The 18277-nt window shown below is 40.7% G+C and overlaps 1 protein-coding gene across 2 annotated transcripts in view; it reads right to left on the bottom strand.

Annotated features, from left to right (window-relative positions):
• ROR1 (receptor tyrosine kinase like orphan receptor 1) overlaps positions 1–18277 on the bottom strand; it is a 410747-nt gene that overhangs the window by 168836 nt on the left and 223634 nt on the right. For both annotated transcript variants that reach the window (XM_055234118.2, XM_055234119.2), the window contains exon 2: positions 5428–5499. In XM_055234118.2, the coding sequence (XP_055090093.1) occupies positions 5428–5499 (72 nt within the window). The remainder of the gene's footprint in view (positions 1–5427; positions 5500–18277) is intronic.

The following is an 18277-nucleotide window of genomic DNA, read 5'->3' on the forward strand; positions in this document are numbered from 1 at the left end:
TTCCCTACTAAAGCTTCAACCTGGTAAAGAAAGCCATTTAAAAAGGCAAACCAGGACAAAAAAAAATATATATATATACATATATATATATATATAGTCTGTCAGCAAAGAGAACTATTTGCAGTTGGAAACAGGCCTCAGTATTTTTTTTTTTTTTAAGTAGTAGGTTCCCTCCCTTTCTGCTGCCTATGGGAGCAATTTCCAGCCCCTTCTCCAAAAGAAACATTTGGCTTTCTATAGAGAACCTCTGAGACCTCTTGTGACTGAGTATGGTAGAAGGGGAAAGAGGCCCTTATCACACCCACCCCAACACTCTCATGGTGAAGCTGAGGTTGAGCTCCTGTAGATCCATTTATTTTAGGCGGTATTTGGTTCTGAAGCAGTTGTTTCAGAAATTGCCCCCATGACCCATCAATAGTAGCTTTCAGCGGCTTTTCCATGGTGGCCTTGTCTCTTTTAAATTTCATTTCCTGTTGGAAAGGATAGACAGGTAACTGGTTAATGCCAGTGACTGGACTCATTTAACAGAACACTGGGACCTGAGTGTGGCTGGGGAGCCGCAGTGGGACTGACAGGTGGAACACAGCAGCTGGGTGAAGAAGAAGGCATTAAAGCCCACCTAGAGATGGATTGTATTTTACTGCTTCTCCACTTGAGGGAACTTGCCCCACAACAGGAGGGGATATGAATGCACTCAGTTGTCACAACGGACATGGTCCTTGGACCTGGCCCTGAGGCCTTGGTGGGAATCCTGGCACTTCCCCTCCATCAAATCCTTTAGCCCAAATGAGCCTCAGTTGCCCATCTGTTCTATTGCAAAGGGTGGTATGAATTCAAATGATGCGTGCAACCTGCTTAGCAAGTGCCTCACGCCTGGTAGGCATTTACACACCATAACTGGGATTTGAACCCAAATAATTTAATGCCGTGTTTCCTACTACATGTTACCTACTGCACGGTGTTAGGCAATAGATAAGGCAAACCCTAACTTTAAAGAGGCAGGCATGAAATAGATAATTTCAATACATCAAGGTAAGGATTCTGATCAAGATAGACATAAGCTAATACGGTACCCCATAATTTGGAGCACTGTTGATGGTATGATCAAAGGGGTTGATGGAAGAATTTGTTAATCATCTGTCTCTTCCTCCAGGAGGTTCCAACAAGGAAGGAATACTGCCTGTGTTTTTCAGAAGTATGTCCATTAGGGGCACTGTGGGGAAAAGGGGAGGGAGGGAATGTTCAAGGTGTGCTTAAGTAAAAGAGGAATTAGCCAAGTGAAGAACAAACCCAGTCAGAGGAAGCTGCATGAACAAAGGTATAGAGGCTGGAAAGAGAATGGCATGTTTAGGGAATCGGAGGCAGGTTATTGAAATAAACTGAATATTGAGTATGGGGACTGGAGGTAAGATAAGAAGAGTCAGTAGGGGTAAGACCATGGAGAATCTTGTGTTGCCAAGCTAAGAAGTATGTCACTTGTATGAATGAACACTTAAGTGTGGAAGGCCAGAAAGGCATGATTTATCAGAATCTAAGATATCTACCCCAACCCTAAAATATGCCTGCCTTACCAGACTGTTGAAGTACCCATGATATTTTAATATCAAGCCCAAAGTAATAACCATATTAACCCAAAACAGCTATCACTTCTTACTCTCCAATGAGCTTATCAGATTTGCTGGCCAGGTGAATTTTCACAACAGCCCTATGCAGTAGGTGCTTTTCTTACCTCATCTTACAAATGAGAAGACCAAAGCAGATAGGTTGAGAGGCTTGCTAAAAGCCACACAGGAAACACGTAGTGGAGTCAAGATTCAAACCTAGTCAGTCATCCTGGCTCAAGTCCATTTTCTAAACCACCATATTATCTCAAATCTATCTCCCAGATCACTGCTATTCTTGACCTGAGTGTATCACTTTAAGCCCATTTGATAAACTTCTAAGTTCCATAGCTCTATTTTTTCAATTATAGAATTTTGATTTAGTTCTTTTGAAATATGCCTTTTTTGTCATATTATCTTGCACTTGCCTCATGGTTTCTACTTTTTCACCATGAAACATTTTAAACATATATACTGTCTCAAATTGGTCCACTGTGTTTAGTTTCTAAGGTATGAACTTTTCCATGTGTTTTGTCTGCTGACCTTTACTAATGGTGGCTTTCTTCCCCTCTCTTGTAGGCATTATAATTTTTTAAAGTAAGCTCAACATCAGCAGGAGTTTGCCATTGTTGTTTTGTGGTTTTCATTTTTAAAATTTTGTCTTTGGTGGAAAACCCTCATGCATGAGGATGTCGTGACATTTTTAAGAGCTGGTTTTAGGTTTGCTGCTGTCAGTGTCTCCTAGTTTAATCAATTCCAGGTCAAGTTTTTATGTTACCTTCTTAGTTTGTGGCTTGTGCAATACCTGAGAAGAACCCCAACCCCATTCCCACATGTAGTACAGGCTGAGGTTTTGATTTCTCATGGGTGATCCCAATGGCCCAAGGTGCTTGATAGATTTCTGTATCACATCCTCAGCAGAATATTCCTTATTTCATACTTAGGCCAGTCATTCTTCATTCCTATCCTAATGCAGGGAGTTTGTTTCTTGTGGCTCCAAATCTTATCCCCATGGGATACTAAAACTCCAGGCCCTCGGGAGTACACATAGTTTTCAAATTACCATGGACTCTTTTGCTTAATTCCTCCTCACAGATCATTGTTCTAGTATTGAAATTGTTCTTCATTTCTGGAGCCTAGGGATTTCACCTCTTTGTGTACCAGCCTGGCAATGGATTATTTTCTTCATTGTATATTTCACTAGTATCTCTCTGTGATTGGAAGAAGTGTCTCTTGAAAGCTCAATCTACCAAATTGACCAGAAGGCTTTGATTATGCATTTAGCCATCAGTCTTTCCAAATAGTCTCTGAGTTCATGGAGGGCAGGCGCCTTTGTCTGGTTTGTCTTTATATCCTAATTTTCATAGAGTTCCTAGACCAGAGTAGGAATCAATAAGGTTTTGATCAACGAATGATCTTCCTCTCTCATTCAAAATGGAAATTAAAGAATATACACTAATTACCTTCTAGAGAAAGATGATGCCAAGCATCCTCACACCTCCAGAAAGCCATCCATACTCTCTGGAAGTCTGTGTTGAACAAACAAAGGACTCTGGGGCCTGCCTTGATCCTTCCCTTTGGCCAACAGGTTCATATTATCGACGCTACTTCTTTCTTGATGGGCAACTACTACCAATTACAGTGCTGGTCTGGTAGAAATTCCAAGTCTGGTAGGCTGGGTTCCAGACTGCTGGCTCTGCTGCCTTTCTTAGCACACATTGATGCTTTTCTATTGCCATAACTGGAATCTGATCAATAACATGCAGTGTGCAATGATATAATTTTTCTGTTGGCACCATAAGGAACTTGCAGAATAAGTTCACATAAAAGCACCCAGCATGGTGCCTGCACAGAGCAGGTACTAAGTTAATGTTCAGGGTCTTTTATTTCTTCTTTTCCATTAAACACATTCTATAAATATTTGTTGAAAATCTGCTTTCTAAGCATTGTGGTTGGTGCTGGAGGTGGAGAGGAGTAACATGGAGTGCCTGATTTAATACTTAATGGAAAAATAATGTCGGGTCAAATTTGACAATAGAAAAAAATATTCTAAATGTCCTTTGATTTAAGGTGAAAAGACATCTCACTTCATTCCACCATCCTAAAGTGCCTAGTAAAGTATAACCAGCAAAATAACTTCACCCATTGCTGTTTTATAAAATAAACTTATCTCTTCTCAGAGAGGAAATACAACTTACAGTGAATGTATTAGTGGATGTATTAGTTTGTTCTCATGCTGCTATAAATAACTGCCCGAGACTGGGTAATTTATAAAGGAAAGAGGTTTAATTGACTCACAGTTCTACATGGCTGGAGAGGTCTCAGGAAACTTACAATCATGGCAGAAGGCACCTCTTCACAGGGTGGCAGGGGAGAGAATGAGTGCCCAGCGAAGGAGGAAGCCCCTTATAAAACCATCAGATCTCATGAGAACTAACTCATTATTATGAGAACAGGATGGGGGAAACCACCCTCATGATTCAATTATCTCCACCTGGTCCCTCTCACAACACATGGGGATTATGGGAACTACAATTCAAGATGAGATTTGGGTGGGGACACAACCAAACCATATCAGCAGACAACAGAGAGCTAATCATGAAAGACCATTTATGACAATGACTTTTGAGCTCCCTTTACCACTGTAATCTCAGAACCTTGAATCATGCCTGAACTAAAGTAGAAACTCAGTAAGTTTGCTGAATGAATTTGCACACATATGTATGGCTATGGCTTCTCACCAGGTAAGATGTGACTCATCATTCCACACACATTTATTGAGAATTTCCTACAAATAAGAGTTTGTGCTAGATTTTGTGATGGAGACCAAAAAGAAAAAGTAAGATAGAAACCCTATCTACAAGGAACTTCTAAGCTTAAGGGTGAGATAAGTATATAAATCACCATAATATCATATAGAAAATGTGAAGAGAAGAACAGAGAAGGGAGCTATGGGAGTTTCAAAGAGGGAAAGGCCACTTCCAGCTGGAGGGATTAGACAAGACTGGATAATGTAAATTTTATGCTTGGTCTTGAAGGAGAAGTAATTTGTTGCCTTGCAAAAGGGGGAGAATGGGTATTGACAAAGAAGGAAAGGCAATCCAGGTGAAAAGATGAAAGCAGAGAGGCAGAAAAGCACAGGATGTATAAGAAGAAATGGAAATTTGGCTGGAAATGCATAAAGGGGAATAAAGATAACTAAGGCTAGAAAGGTAGATTGAGCCAGACTGCAGGGGTTTTGAATGTGTCCTGATGTACCACTCCAGGACATAGGGTCTTTATAAAATACCCAATGCTTAACATATGGTGGGGCTTAATTAATGCTAAACAACAATCTCCTAGCAGAAACCTGTTCCCCATGTGCAGAGGAAGCTGCCATCCTTATGCACAGGCAATTACAAACATTCCAGATACTCGGTCCTGAACCCTGCAAGCACATCAAATGCTCATCATGAAAGGTCACCGAGCAAACAGCTCTGATCAATCCTGGCTTGGGCTGAATCAAATCCCCTAAATAAGATCCACTAGATGTAGTGTCAGAAAGGTCAGAAACGACCCTATTTCACATCTTGAAGCATTTTTACCATGTGGAACATTTTAGAGGAAGAAGAAAAAGGAATGGGGCGGGGGGGAAAGAAACTCTCCAGAAATAATAGAATCCCAAGTAATTCAAGGTTAAATGATCACAAAGTAAGCTGGGGATTTATTTTGGTCCCCACCTCCTTGCAGTGATCTGAAAAACAGTTGATTTCAAAGGTCATGCCAGGATTAAAAACAGAGTTTCACGCCTCTTTCCTCGCCTCCCCTGTGTGCCCCCACTGTGTACCTTTGTTGAGTTCACTTGAAATGTTCCATGATGAGGTAGGCACTAATTCAGCACTGACGGACAGTTCTGTTTCTGAAAAGAAAAAGAAGGGAAGGGAGAAAGACAAGGACAATATTAAATATAGTAACTTATGGGCCGTTAGAAGCATTACAGGAGATTTCCAAAGGGCCTGCCTTTGGAGAGAGACCACGGCAATCCCATAGCTTATTAGACTGTAATGGTGGCTCTAGATGCCAGTAGAGGTGCCTGCATTTTAGATGCCATCCAAATGAACAATCTATGGGCCAGATTTGAAGATTTTTACTTCAAAACACTGGCTTGAAAATTAAAATGTAAAATATTACATTAACCCTCTCAACATCACTTACCATCAGAGAAATGCAAATCAAAACCACAATGAGATGCCATCTCATACCAGTCAGAATGGCTATTATTAAAAAGTCATGCTGGGCGTGGTGGCTCACGCCTGTAATCCCAGCACTTTGGGAGGCCGAGGCAGGTGGATCACAAGGTCAGGAGTTCGAGACCAGCCTGACCAACATGGTGAAACCCCGTCTCTACTAAAAATACAAAAATTAGCCCCGCATGGTGGCATGCACCTGTAATCCCAGCTACGCAGGAGGCTGAGGCAGGAGAATCGCTTGAACCCGAGAGGCAGAGGTTGCAGTGAGCTGAGATGGTGCCACTGAAATCCAGCCTGGCTGACATAGCGAGACTCCATCTCAAAAAAAAAACAAAAAAAGTCAAAAAATAACAGATGCTTGCAAGGATGAGGAGAAAATGGAATGCTAATACACTGTTGGGGGAATGTAAATTAGTTTCGCCACTGTGGAAAACAGTTTGGAGATCTCTCAAAGAGCTAAAAATAGAACTACCACTCAACCCAGCAATCACATTACAAGGTATATACCCCAAAGAAAATAAATTATTCTACCAAAAAGACACCTGCACTCATATGTTCATCACAGCACTATTCATAATAGCGAAGACATGGAATCAACCTAGATGCCCATCAACAGGGGACTGGATACAGAGAATGTGATACATATATACCATGGAATACTATGTAACCATAAAAATAATGAAATAATGTCCTTTGTAGCAACATTGATGCAGATGGAGGCCATTAGCCTAAGTGAATTAACAGAGAAGCAGAAAACCAAATATCATGTGTTCTCTTATAAGTGGGAGCAAAATCATGGATACCATGGATAGGAGCAATAGGCACTGGAATTACAAAAGGATAGAGGGAGTGGGGCAAGGGTTGAAAAACTACCTATTGGGTAGTAGGTTCACTATCTGGGTGATGGGATCAGTGGAAGCCCAAGCCTCAGGATCATGCAATATACTCTCATAACAAGCCTGTACATGTACCCTCTGAATCTAAAATAAAAATGAAAATTGCAAAAAAAAAAAAAAAAAAAAAAAAGAACAAGGGCAAAATACACCTAGCCCCTAAAATACTACATTAACAAGAAAACATCTGCAGAAATGACCACACATAATCAAACATAAACTCCTTTTCTTGTTGAAAGACCAGCCTTAGACTAACGAATTTAATAGCCTTCCTATGGAAGAACAACATTGCTCCTATAACTAATTTCACTGCTCGTGTTTGGAATTGTTACCATTTCTGTGAATAGAGAAATTCGTTTCTCTACATTGGAACTTTAGGTCAAGACAAATGAAAGCTAAGTATTTGAATACAGAGAGTCATTTGTGGTAAATAACTTTAAAGATAATTTTCAAAGCCATCATGAATTAAAGCAAACATACAAATCAATAATCTAAAGGACATAATACACTATGAAGTACTTATGGACTGTTAGAAGTACTTACGGGCTGTTAAAACTCTTTAATAATAGACTGTAATATACAAATAATGTTTGTTGTTGTTCTTGTTTTTTGAAAATTTAAGCCATGCTACTAATATATTGTAATGGGGTTATACTAACCTCCCCTTAGGCTATGTCTACACACACAGACACAGACACACACACACACACAGACACACACACACACACACACACACACACACACTCAGAACATTATTAGAGAATATTAGGGCTGGACAGGATCTTAGAGGACCCAGGGTCATTAGCTATAAGGCATACAAGTTGTCAGTCCCTCCTACTTCAATCCAGTGTAGGCATCTTTAATCAATTATGGCTCTGTTTGCCTGTTAAGCCTGGGATCTCTCGTAGAGTCCTTTAAGCACAGCGCTCTAGGTAGCCACTAAAAATTGATCTGAGATAGAATGCAGGATGAACTTTATTAAGTGGAAGAATTGCAATTCAAACCCAGGTCTCTTTGACACTAGCACTCCACACCTTCTGGCAGCCCATGCTGACCAGTACTCAAGCCTGTGAAACCTGGCTTTTTTTTTCACCCTACCTCTGGCCTCACCTTTTCACAGAGATAAGCACATTTTTTTGTATTTCCATATTTACTGATGGTGACTGTCTGCCAAATGGCCACATGTCATCGTCACTGACTAAGCTTGAACAAGAACAGGATGTTGACCCACCAAGACCTTGCAAAGGTATACTTCTAGTTTATCTCCCTGCCACAGCAGAGACAAAAGGATTGTTTGGTTTGTGCAGACCTCCTTGGCTTACCTCTTTCCCAGTCCTAGAAGCAGGTGGGAAAGAAGTAGACGAACCACACATACCCTCCCCACCTACAATGGCCCTGATTTCCTCCAACGTCCTGAGCCAAAAATAGCATAGACTCTTTTAAGGGGACCAGATGTCAGATAGGCAGTATGGCAGGGATCTTAATTCCAAAATATGAAAACAAAAAGAAAATTTTACCCAAGTAGGAGAAATGCTTAATACAAAGCCACAGTAGAAAGCACTGCTTCTGTTATCAAGCCCTAGTTTGGGGAATGGGTATTTCGTGCAGGTGCTTTCCCCAGGAAGAGCTAATTGTCTACATTTCAGGGCCCTCCACATATGACTCCAACCCCAACTCCACTCTGAGCCCCATGCTGCTGCCACCCACTTTGGCTCTTTCAATAATGACAGCCCTTGTTTGCAGTATTATGGACTGCTGTGGTTCACCTATGAAAAGGCTCATCAAACACTCCAACACCCAGACTTCAGGGAGCTTGGGAATAGAAGGTTGGCAGCCAAGGCGGCATTTCAGGGAAGGAAGCATAGGTTGGAAAGTGGTGGGATTAAGATGAACCTTGACAGCATTTACATGTAATATTTTCATAGCTTCATCTTACTGCTGCTCACAGTGACATTGCCAGAAATATAGGTTTCATTTTATAGTGTTAATTTTATAGACAGTTAGCTATATGTCACTTGGTTTTTCCAGGCTGAGTTGAATTGCTGATTGAATATAATTTGGGACTGATGACAAATGAATAGATTCTTGGCACCGCTAACAGTGAAATTGTTCCCCACGTGTCCCTGGTCACTAATTACCACCCAGTTCTTGGGCTGTAGCAAAGATAATTTCAATTCGCAAGCTCATTAAGTGATTATGCTGATTCTGGGGAATTCTGTTCTCAGCCTCAAGATCCATTCCTTTAGATAACCACGTGTTCAGCTTCTCAGATAAAATGATAATAAAAACAGATAAAATATTTTAAAATATGAATAACTTCCCTGAAAAATATCTTCCAAGGCCATATTTTTAAAAAATAAAGGCTGATTATTTTATGTAGAAAGTTGAAAATTAATAATCTCCCCTCACAAAGTGATGTTTAATAAGCTTTTTTTCTTCACTGAAAGGAAAACTGAAGTTTAAGTGAGAAAAATCAAGCACATCTCAGCTGAACTCCATCAATTCCACGGCCACCAGTGGCTTCAGAGAGAGACATGGCCACAAGTTTTGACCCTGTAGGATTTCCACTGATGGATTCCTATTCGCCTCACCGTTGGCAAAAAAATGAGACATTTCCAAGTATATTTACCACCAGCCTGGCCGCCTCTCTTCACCAAAAGCATTACGGTAATAGCAGATGTGTATGTGCCATTTAGAGGACAGTAGAATATTTAATGGAAATACACACCTAGATTTTAATACTACTGTCTGGCACTTATTAATTTTGTGACCATGAGAAAGTTACTGAACATCGTTTAACTTCTATTTTCTCATCCATAAAATGGGAGCAATAAAAGCCATCTCAAAGGACTGAGGTAATGATTAAATAATGGACCAAAAGGCTCCTGTACATTGTCCAGCATAGAGACTCAAGGGCTTTCATACCTCTCCTTTGTCTAGTAAGGCAGACAGTGGCCATCCTCTGCATGGATGTATTTGGTTAGCTACTAAGTCACTGTCTGTATTTGAAATAACACATTTACCATGCTCTTAGAAAGACACTGCATTTCATATGCCTCACTAATCCAAGCCAATCTTTTCATTTTGTGAGGTTTTCCTGAATTGGTCACCAGTGCTCTAAGAACATAAGTGTTTTTATATGGTTTTATCCAATTTGAGCAAACGAAGCATGTTTTAGAAAACTCCAGCCCTTATCTTTCTCGACCTCTTTTAGGAGGGCAAACCTCAAAAGCTATTCTCCTCCCGATTTGGTCAATAGGAGCTATTATCTTTGCAGTTTCTCGGAGGATTGACTTTTTGGCACTGATTCTGCAAACCATAAGGTTTTGGTATTTAAGCCTCAACAGTGGGAGTGTTATTTGGAAGGAAGGAAAAAATAAGCCTTCAATCCTCCTCATTGATAAAAGCCTGTGCTCTCTGAAAGGATTACTGGTTCATCTCAGCAGTTGGCAGGTAGAGACCCAACGTTCACAGGATGTGGAGGCCCTTCCAAGAAGCTCCCAGCCATGCCACATCCTGTATCCCCGATTCAGTGATGCGTGAGGTTACACAGGCATGTGCATACTCACAAGACCAGCGGCCAGCCCAGTAGCTGCAAAGGCTGAATGCAAGAGAAGCAAGTGGCTACCCCAGTGCCTTTCTTGACCGCTCACTGAGTCCTAGAATGTCATAACTGGGTGGACCCTCAAGGCCCAGGACATATTTATCAAATTATATTCTCTGGATCTGTGGGATTTTTTGGAGCTATTTAGAGAGGAACATAAGAGGATTTGGGGTTCCAGAGGACAAGAGTACAGGCTCTAGACCCTGCTTCAAAAGGAACAACTCTACTTTTATCTATTTTATATATTGTTGTGTTTACAGGTACTGTGGAAAATGCCCCAATGTTTTAAACAATTTTTTAAAACATTATGTCATACAATCTCCTCATTTTTCAGATGAAGCAAGTGAGGCCCCTGGTAGGGAAGTGGCTTCACCAAAATCACAGAAGTTCTAAGATAGAGCCAGACTTTAGAGGTGGCTCAAAAGGAAATACATGCTGACTTCTCACTGAGCTGCATGTTCTGCTGTGTATAGCCATAAGATGTGGTATGTATCCTCAGAGGCTGAGTTTTGAGAGATGCTCAAGGAATTTCCAAGCAGCCAGGGTCAGTCACATAGAAGGGGCACACTTTCTTCCTGTGGTAAAAGAAGGCCTCCACTTGTGATCATTTGGAGGGTGGCGGGAAAACAGTCAAAGAGGCTGATGGCTTTGAGACTGTTGGTTTTCAGTGTTACTTTAGACGTTGTCTGGTGAAGGCTCTTAGCCCTGTTTCTTTCCTCTCCCTAGTGCCTCAGTGGAGAAGCCCATAGCCGGGTAAATCACTTTAACCAAAGGCGCCTGTTTGGAAAAGTAAGAGTCTGCTGTAACTTAAAAGGACAGGCAGGCTACATTCCCCAGTAGCGCAAGGAGGTCAGTCAGCCTGAGCCATGCTCTAGCCCTAGGCTCACAATTGCCCCACATCTGGGGTCCTGAAGGAGGGGGCCTCTCCACACTAGGGACTCAGCCGACTTACTGAGGAGAGAGAAAATTTGGAGTTTTCTTCATCCTATATGGGATAGTCAGGACTGGAAAGTACTATGCTCAATGTCTACAAGGATCTTCTAGTCCTCGGTGACCTCAAATTTGGATTTCTGATGCAATCTCTAAATAAAGTTATCAATATAGTCACAAAGAAAGAAGATGGCACAATCCTGCAACTTTAAACCCCTGCTCAATTACCCAGTCACACTACCTATATTGTAGTACGAAATCACTTTTTAACCATGTTATTACTTTGTAATCAGCATAATTCTTATATATGTGATGAATCCATTACTTTGTTGAAGAAAAATTCATAATATATCAAAATTTATGCTATTATTTGTATTTTTATATGGTGAGATCTGCAGGAAAAAAAAGAAAAAGAAAAAAAGGAAGAAAAAGGTGCCTAGGTTTTGTCAAAGTCCAAAAGACTCTGCTTGTGCTCAGAGATCTTCTCAACTGTCAACAGTCTATAAGGTAGGTACCTTTATTATCTTCATTTTATGATTGATGAACCTGAGGCAGAATGAAGGCAGCTGCCCAATCAGCTTGTCGGGGTAGAGAGGGGGATCATCATCAAATCCAGAAGACTGAGGGCAGAGCCAGGGCATCTTCAACTGTGCCACATGGGGGATGGGGGAAGGAGCTGAAAGACATAACCACTTGCTCCCTGGCTTAAACCCCCTTCAGCCCCAGAGGTCCCCTGTGGAACTCTAAGCTCTGCAGTACATAGCTGGAGAACCAATACCAGAGGCCAAGCTCCTCAACGATCAATGTTTGTTTCACCAATTCTAAAATCCCCAAAGGACGGCACAGCACATAAAGGGAGGACAGGAAATACTTCTTGAATCACACTTAAATGCCTTTTTTTTTCCTCTTTGGAGATGCTGTTCCTTTTTTTAAATCTGTTACATTCAACCTATAGACCACATGCAGTTCTTGTATTTAAAGAAACTATGCTACAAAAAGCACCACAATGATACACATCTTTAAAGTGAATAAAGATAGTCTGTATTCTTGAAAACTATATTACTTTAAAACTATCACACTTGGGCTCTCTTCCACGGAACTGTAGAGATTGACTCATTCATTCATTATATATGCATATGTATTAGCACTTTCTATGTGTAAGAACTCGGATGAAAAAGCTTGAACCAGGCCGGGTGCAATGGCACACGCCTGTAATCCCAGCACTTTAGGAGGCTGGGATCACAAGGTCAGGAGACCAAGATCCTCCTGGCCAACGTGGTGAAACACCATCTCTACTAAAAATACAAAAATTAGCTGGGCGTGGTGGTGCATGCCTGTAATCCCAGCTACTTGGGAGGCTGAGGCAGGAGAATCGCTTGAACCAGGGAGTCAGAGGTTGCAGTGAGCCAAGACGGTGCCACTGCACTCCAGCCTGGTGACAGAGCGAGACTCCGTCTCAAAAAAAAAAAAAAAAAGGTTGAACTGGTCCCTAACACCTTCTAAAACCTTACAGTCTGGTGGGAGAGGAGTACATGACCACAAACAGGCAATGATAAACAGTGTGATGGAGTTAACAATAAGACCTGACAGAAACAGCCTCCCTGTCCCCTAGCCACCACCCCCACCACAACGAAGCTAAAAACATGAAGAGGACTGAATAAAATGTCACAAGGAAATATATGATGCATGGCTGAGATGGAAAGAAAAGGAAATTCTTGGTGCCAAAAAGGATAATAGAAAGTGGAAGCCGATGCTGAAGGTGCCTATGAATATGGGCCCTGTGGACTGGGGCCTGCAGTTTTAATGTTCATTTAATAATCCAAGACGTAGCCCTAGGCCAGAGCGAAATCTGAGCTTCCTGACTAAAGCCTTTACTAGAGCCTGGGAGAGCTGCCCTACCTGTGGGAAGGTACTGGATATACTTCTCCTAACAGTCCAGAGAAGCTGCTAGGACTCTTGAAAGTCCATTTAGGACTTGGGTGGGGTTGGGGGAAACGTCTCCATAAGACATCAAAAGGCTGTGTAAAGACCAGAGAGATTCTGCATACCCTTCACCCAGTTTCTCCCAATAGTTAACAGCTCACAGAATTATGGTATAATGTCAAAGCCAGGAATTTGACATTGTTAAAATATGTATATATAGTTCTGCCATTTCATTGCAAGTGTAGATTCGAGTAACCACTACCACAGTCAAGATAAAAAAATGTTGTCACCACAAAGATTTCCCATGTGCAACCCCTTTGCAGTCTTACCCATCTCCCTCCTCCCAACCATTCCTGACCACCGGCAACCACTAATCTGTTCTCCATTGCTATAATTTTGTTGTTTCAGGAATGTTGTATAAACAGACTCATTTAGTACGTGACCTTTTAAAAACTGGCTTCTTTCACTCAGCATAATGCCCTTGAGATTCATCTACTTTGTTGCACGTATCAATCATTTGTTTGTTTTTATTGCTGCGTAGAGTATTCCATGGTATGGACATGCCACATTTTGTTTAACCATTCGCTGCAAACATTTGGTGGTTTCCATTTTCTGGCTGTTACACATAAAGCTGTCATGAACCCATGCATAGACTTCCATGCTAAATTATTTATTCCTGTAAAAAGGAAACTGCATTTAGAAGGAAGAGTTGTATGTAAGAAGCAATAATAAGCAAATACATTGGGAAATGTGTTTAATATTTTTAAAAAAGCCATGGCTCTAAAAGTAAATACGTGATAAGAGGTACAACAGAGGTAGGCACAGGGTTCTAAGACATCACTGAGGAAGAATACATATTCCCGTTTGGGGAGGAGGAATCCCAAAGGACAGGAGGGTGGTCCTTTGAAAGATTGTTCTGGGTTAAGAGGAGACCTATGTTTTAGAAAGACCATGGCACATTGGAGGAAGTGCAAATAACTCAATAATGGTCTCACTCCACTACAGCCATAGCAACTTTTTCCAATCCAGGGCCTTCTAGTTCTTTTTGTTGTTATTTGTTTTGTTTGTTAAAGACAAGAAAGAAACATCCCGACTAGTTACTAAGGAGGCAAGATCTCCTTAGGGACAGTGGAAAGTCCTAAAATAAATTTCAAAATGGTTCATATCTTGCTTTTCCCCAAGGAGAAGTTCAAATGAGTGGACCCAAAGTTAACACTCACTCATTCATCCATGGTGCCACTGGAGACTCAATGGATGCTTAATACAATAAAATAATTTGTTTATTTCTGGCCTCAGAAGAAGCTGGCAAAGACAGAGTATAAAAGGGAGGAGGCATGCTGCAGAATGCTTCACTCAGAAACTCGTCCCAGCTCCCTACAGAGGTTCCATTTCATTTCCTTTCAGTAGCTGTGGACATCTCGGGTTTCTAATGACATCAACAAACTTTACTCTTTTTTTCCTATTTCCACTTGACTGCCCTTCCTTACACATGCTTCCCCTGAAAAGTGCCTCCAGGCAATTTTTTTCTTCTTACTCATCCTTCTGTGTCATCTGTCTTTGTCTTACGGAGTTTGCCATTTCATTTTCCCCTTTGTATGGCCCACGTACATTTTCATTTCATATTCTATAATCCATTTTATAATAAAAACCTATGACCTACTAATTGTCTCTGGCCAATTCAAAGTCACATGCCACTCAAAAGAAACAAGAGACACAAGGAAGATGCTTTCAGAGCTGCAATTACATGACAGCCTGAGAGTTTGTTCTTGACTCTTGAAAAACAAATGAAGTCTTATTTAAGTCCTATACACAATGGGAATGAAGTTATACTGGGTGTTTCCTAAAGCCATAGTATATTAGCAGACAGTTTGGAAAACTATATGGCCACAAAGAGCTACACAACTCCTTATGTTCTTTTGGAGTTTAAAGATATTAAATTCATTTGTTTGTTCATTGATTTATCCATCCATCCATCCATCTAACAAATATTTATTGAGCACCTATTCTGTTCCAGACTAGCTAAGTGCTAGCCAGGTGCTAGGATATAATGGTGAACAAAATTGAGACAGTTCTTTACTTCATGGAGCTCATTTTCTGGTAGGAACACAGAGAAGTAAACAAAAAATTAAAGTATATTATGATAAATGCTGTGATAGGGGCCTGGGAAGGACAAAGGGCTTAGCACAGTTCTGGAGGATCTTGTCCTGACCAAAGATTTTGGTGATGAGGCTTATGTGGCTTATGGCAAACCAGATATTTAGATAGACATGGGATCCTGGATAGTCTAATTTCTTCCTTTGAATAAAACAGAATTTTCCACCACAAGTAAACAGTGAGCTGAGACCTGGTGAGGATATCACCTCCCCTAGAAAGACTCCGATCTTCATAGAAAAGATGGTCTACAGTGGGTACATATTCACCTGTCATAATCACATATCTGTCTTTGCCTGCAAACTTGGATACTCAAAGGAGCCTTCTGTTGGAAACAGAGAATGCCTCCCTCAGTTTTAGTGATTTGGCCTTGGCCATGTATACGTCTGTATTTCTGTATTAGTCTGTTCTCACGCTGCTGATACATACCTGAGACTGGGAAGAAAAACAGGTTTAATGGACTCACAATTCCACGTGGCTGGGGAGGCCTCACAATCATGGAGGAAGGTGAAAGGTACTTCTTACACTATGGCGTTGGCAAGACAGGATGAGAGAGAAGCAAAAGAGGAAATCCCTTATAAAACCATCAGCTCTCGTGAGACTTAGGCACTACCACAAGAACAGTACAGGGGAAACCATCCCCACGATTCAATTATCTCCCACTGGGTCCCTCAACACATGGAAATTATGAGAGTACAATTCAAGATGAGATTTGGGTGGGGACACAGAGCCAAACCATATCAACCTCCTAAATTGATTCTTCAATCAGAACTGAGTCTTTTTGGCTTTTATTTCCCTAGCAACATAAACATCTGCTGGGAATGGAGGGTTAGCCTAATGTACTTCTCTAAGACGTTCTAAACTTTCAGTTCCTTTTGTCTTTCTAGTTTACACTTAGCCCCTGAAAAAGATAAAATAATCGTCCATTCAATATGATACTAGGTACTGGTTACATTATTTCTGCTCCAACCTGTGTGTTTAGAGACCAATGGCAAAATAGAATATGTAAAACAGAATATGTTGATGCACAAATTGCATCTCCTTGAAAGATTATAACACTGATATCAATAAAAATATTTTTCATGTTGGGACCTCAAACAGAAGGATGCTTCTGATTCACACTATGTTCAAATCACAGCAAAACAACCATGTAATTTAATAGGAAAGAAAATAAACCCCCTAATTCAATGATATTCAGTTTACTATTGAAAAGACAAAAAAAAAACCTTAAATTACCCTAATTTTCTACTTTACAATTTTCCACTTAATTTTATGTTCCTTTAGCCACCAGTGAGTATGTGTTCTTCCTTTCATTCTTCTCAGACAGTAAACTTCTTGAGAGGGAGGGTCATGTCTCATGCTTTCTTTGTGTCCTGCCTGACTACTGAATGATCCTGGAATAGGTTAGATGGGAGGCAGTTCAGCACAAGGATGAAAGGTGTCAACTTTGTGTTATTCAAACACAAATCCCAGCTCTGTTACACACTAGCTTAAAATTACTTCATACCTCTAAGACTCAGTTCCTCATTCATAAAATGGGCATAATAGTAATGACCTTGCAGGACTGTTATGAGGCTTAACTAGGATAATATTTGGAGATGACTTCAATGTCCAGCAGATGGTAAACTTTTAGCGAAGTAGCAGTTCTCACAATTGGGTAAAGACTTTAAAAAAAAAAAAAAAAAAAAACTAATCATAGATACAGAAACTAACCAGAGATACAGCCTGAAGGTTGTTTAACGTAATGATTCCCAAACTCAGCTGGGGAGCATGTTAAAAAAAATACTGATTTTTGGACCCCTGTCTCTAAACTATTGACTCTCCCTAGGTGAGTCTTACATAACCTGCAGCCTAGCATCGATCCTCTACAAACCACCAGGGTAAGGAAACCCAGATAATATGTCTATAAAAATAACTGAAAAACACAAAAAGCTTTAAATGAACTGAGAACTTTAATGTAATTTAAGAGTCTAGGGGAAAGGGAGTTAGCCAACTAAAATGTTACTTTTGTTTTTGTCATAAAATTTCAGTGTGGGCAGCAACCTCAACATTGAGACACTCAATGAATATTAACCAACAACAAAACTGGTACCTCTTGAATGTCTTTCAAAGCCAAATATTTAGGTCTAACTTGAAGGTTCTCTTAATTGGTTGACCACTGAATTAGACAACTATACTTTTACATAGAAAATTATTTTCCTACAAAAAGCAGTGTAGTATTGTCTTAGCTATTCTCTATTTTACATAGGATTTCAATGGCTGTGATGTCTGTGGAGCCCTCCATTATAAATGGGCAAATTGGGCAAGCCCTAAAAATGTGCAGCTATCCGACTCTAGGCATAGATGGGGAGAGAAACAAACCCCTTTTCAGCCTTGATTCTCAGCCACTTAAAGCATTTACAAAGAGAAGCCCACTTTGGCTGCAGTTGAGAAAGCTATTAAGATTCCAAGCACCTTACAGCAATACAAGTACCTTGTATTTAGGTAGCACTTTTCCTTTCAAGAAAGTCCGTACACAGAACAGACGTTAGCTCATGACTCCACATGCAAAGGATCAAGGCCCGAGATAATCACACCCCGGTTGGACTTGAAGAAACCCAGACTCGGGCAGAGAACTTGCCTAAGGTCCCCTGACATGTCACCAACTGCCAGAACATAGCCACGATCTCTCCTCACCCAATCCTGGCTCCACTCAGGCTCTCTACTGCACTGCTGGTAAAGTCCCTTTCCCAGTTTTTGTTTTTGTCTAACCCCCTCTAGCACACTGCTAATTCAATTATTTCAAAGCTCCAAACTGTGAGGCGTGGAAGGGGGAAAAAAAGAACTATTTTCAGAAAAATATATTGAAAGTGTGATTTATACCTTCTGGCTGTCCCTGGAAATCAAGTGTTTAAGTTCATGGGTTTGAGGGACTCCTGGATTAGTGGAAATTATCTTAACCAGAGA

This window comes from Symphalangus syndactylus, chromosome 19 (genome assembly GCF_028878055.3).
Source record: "Symphalangus syndactylus isolate Jambi chromosome 19, NHGRI_mSymSyn1-v2.1_pri, whole genome shotgun sequence".
In the NCBI taxonomy this organism is placed as follows: domain Eukaryota; kingdom Metazoa; phylum Chordata; class Mammalia; order Primates; family Hylobatidae; genus Symphalangus; species Symphalangus syndactylus.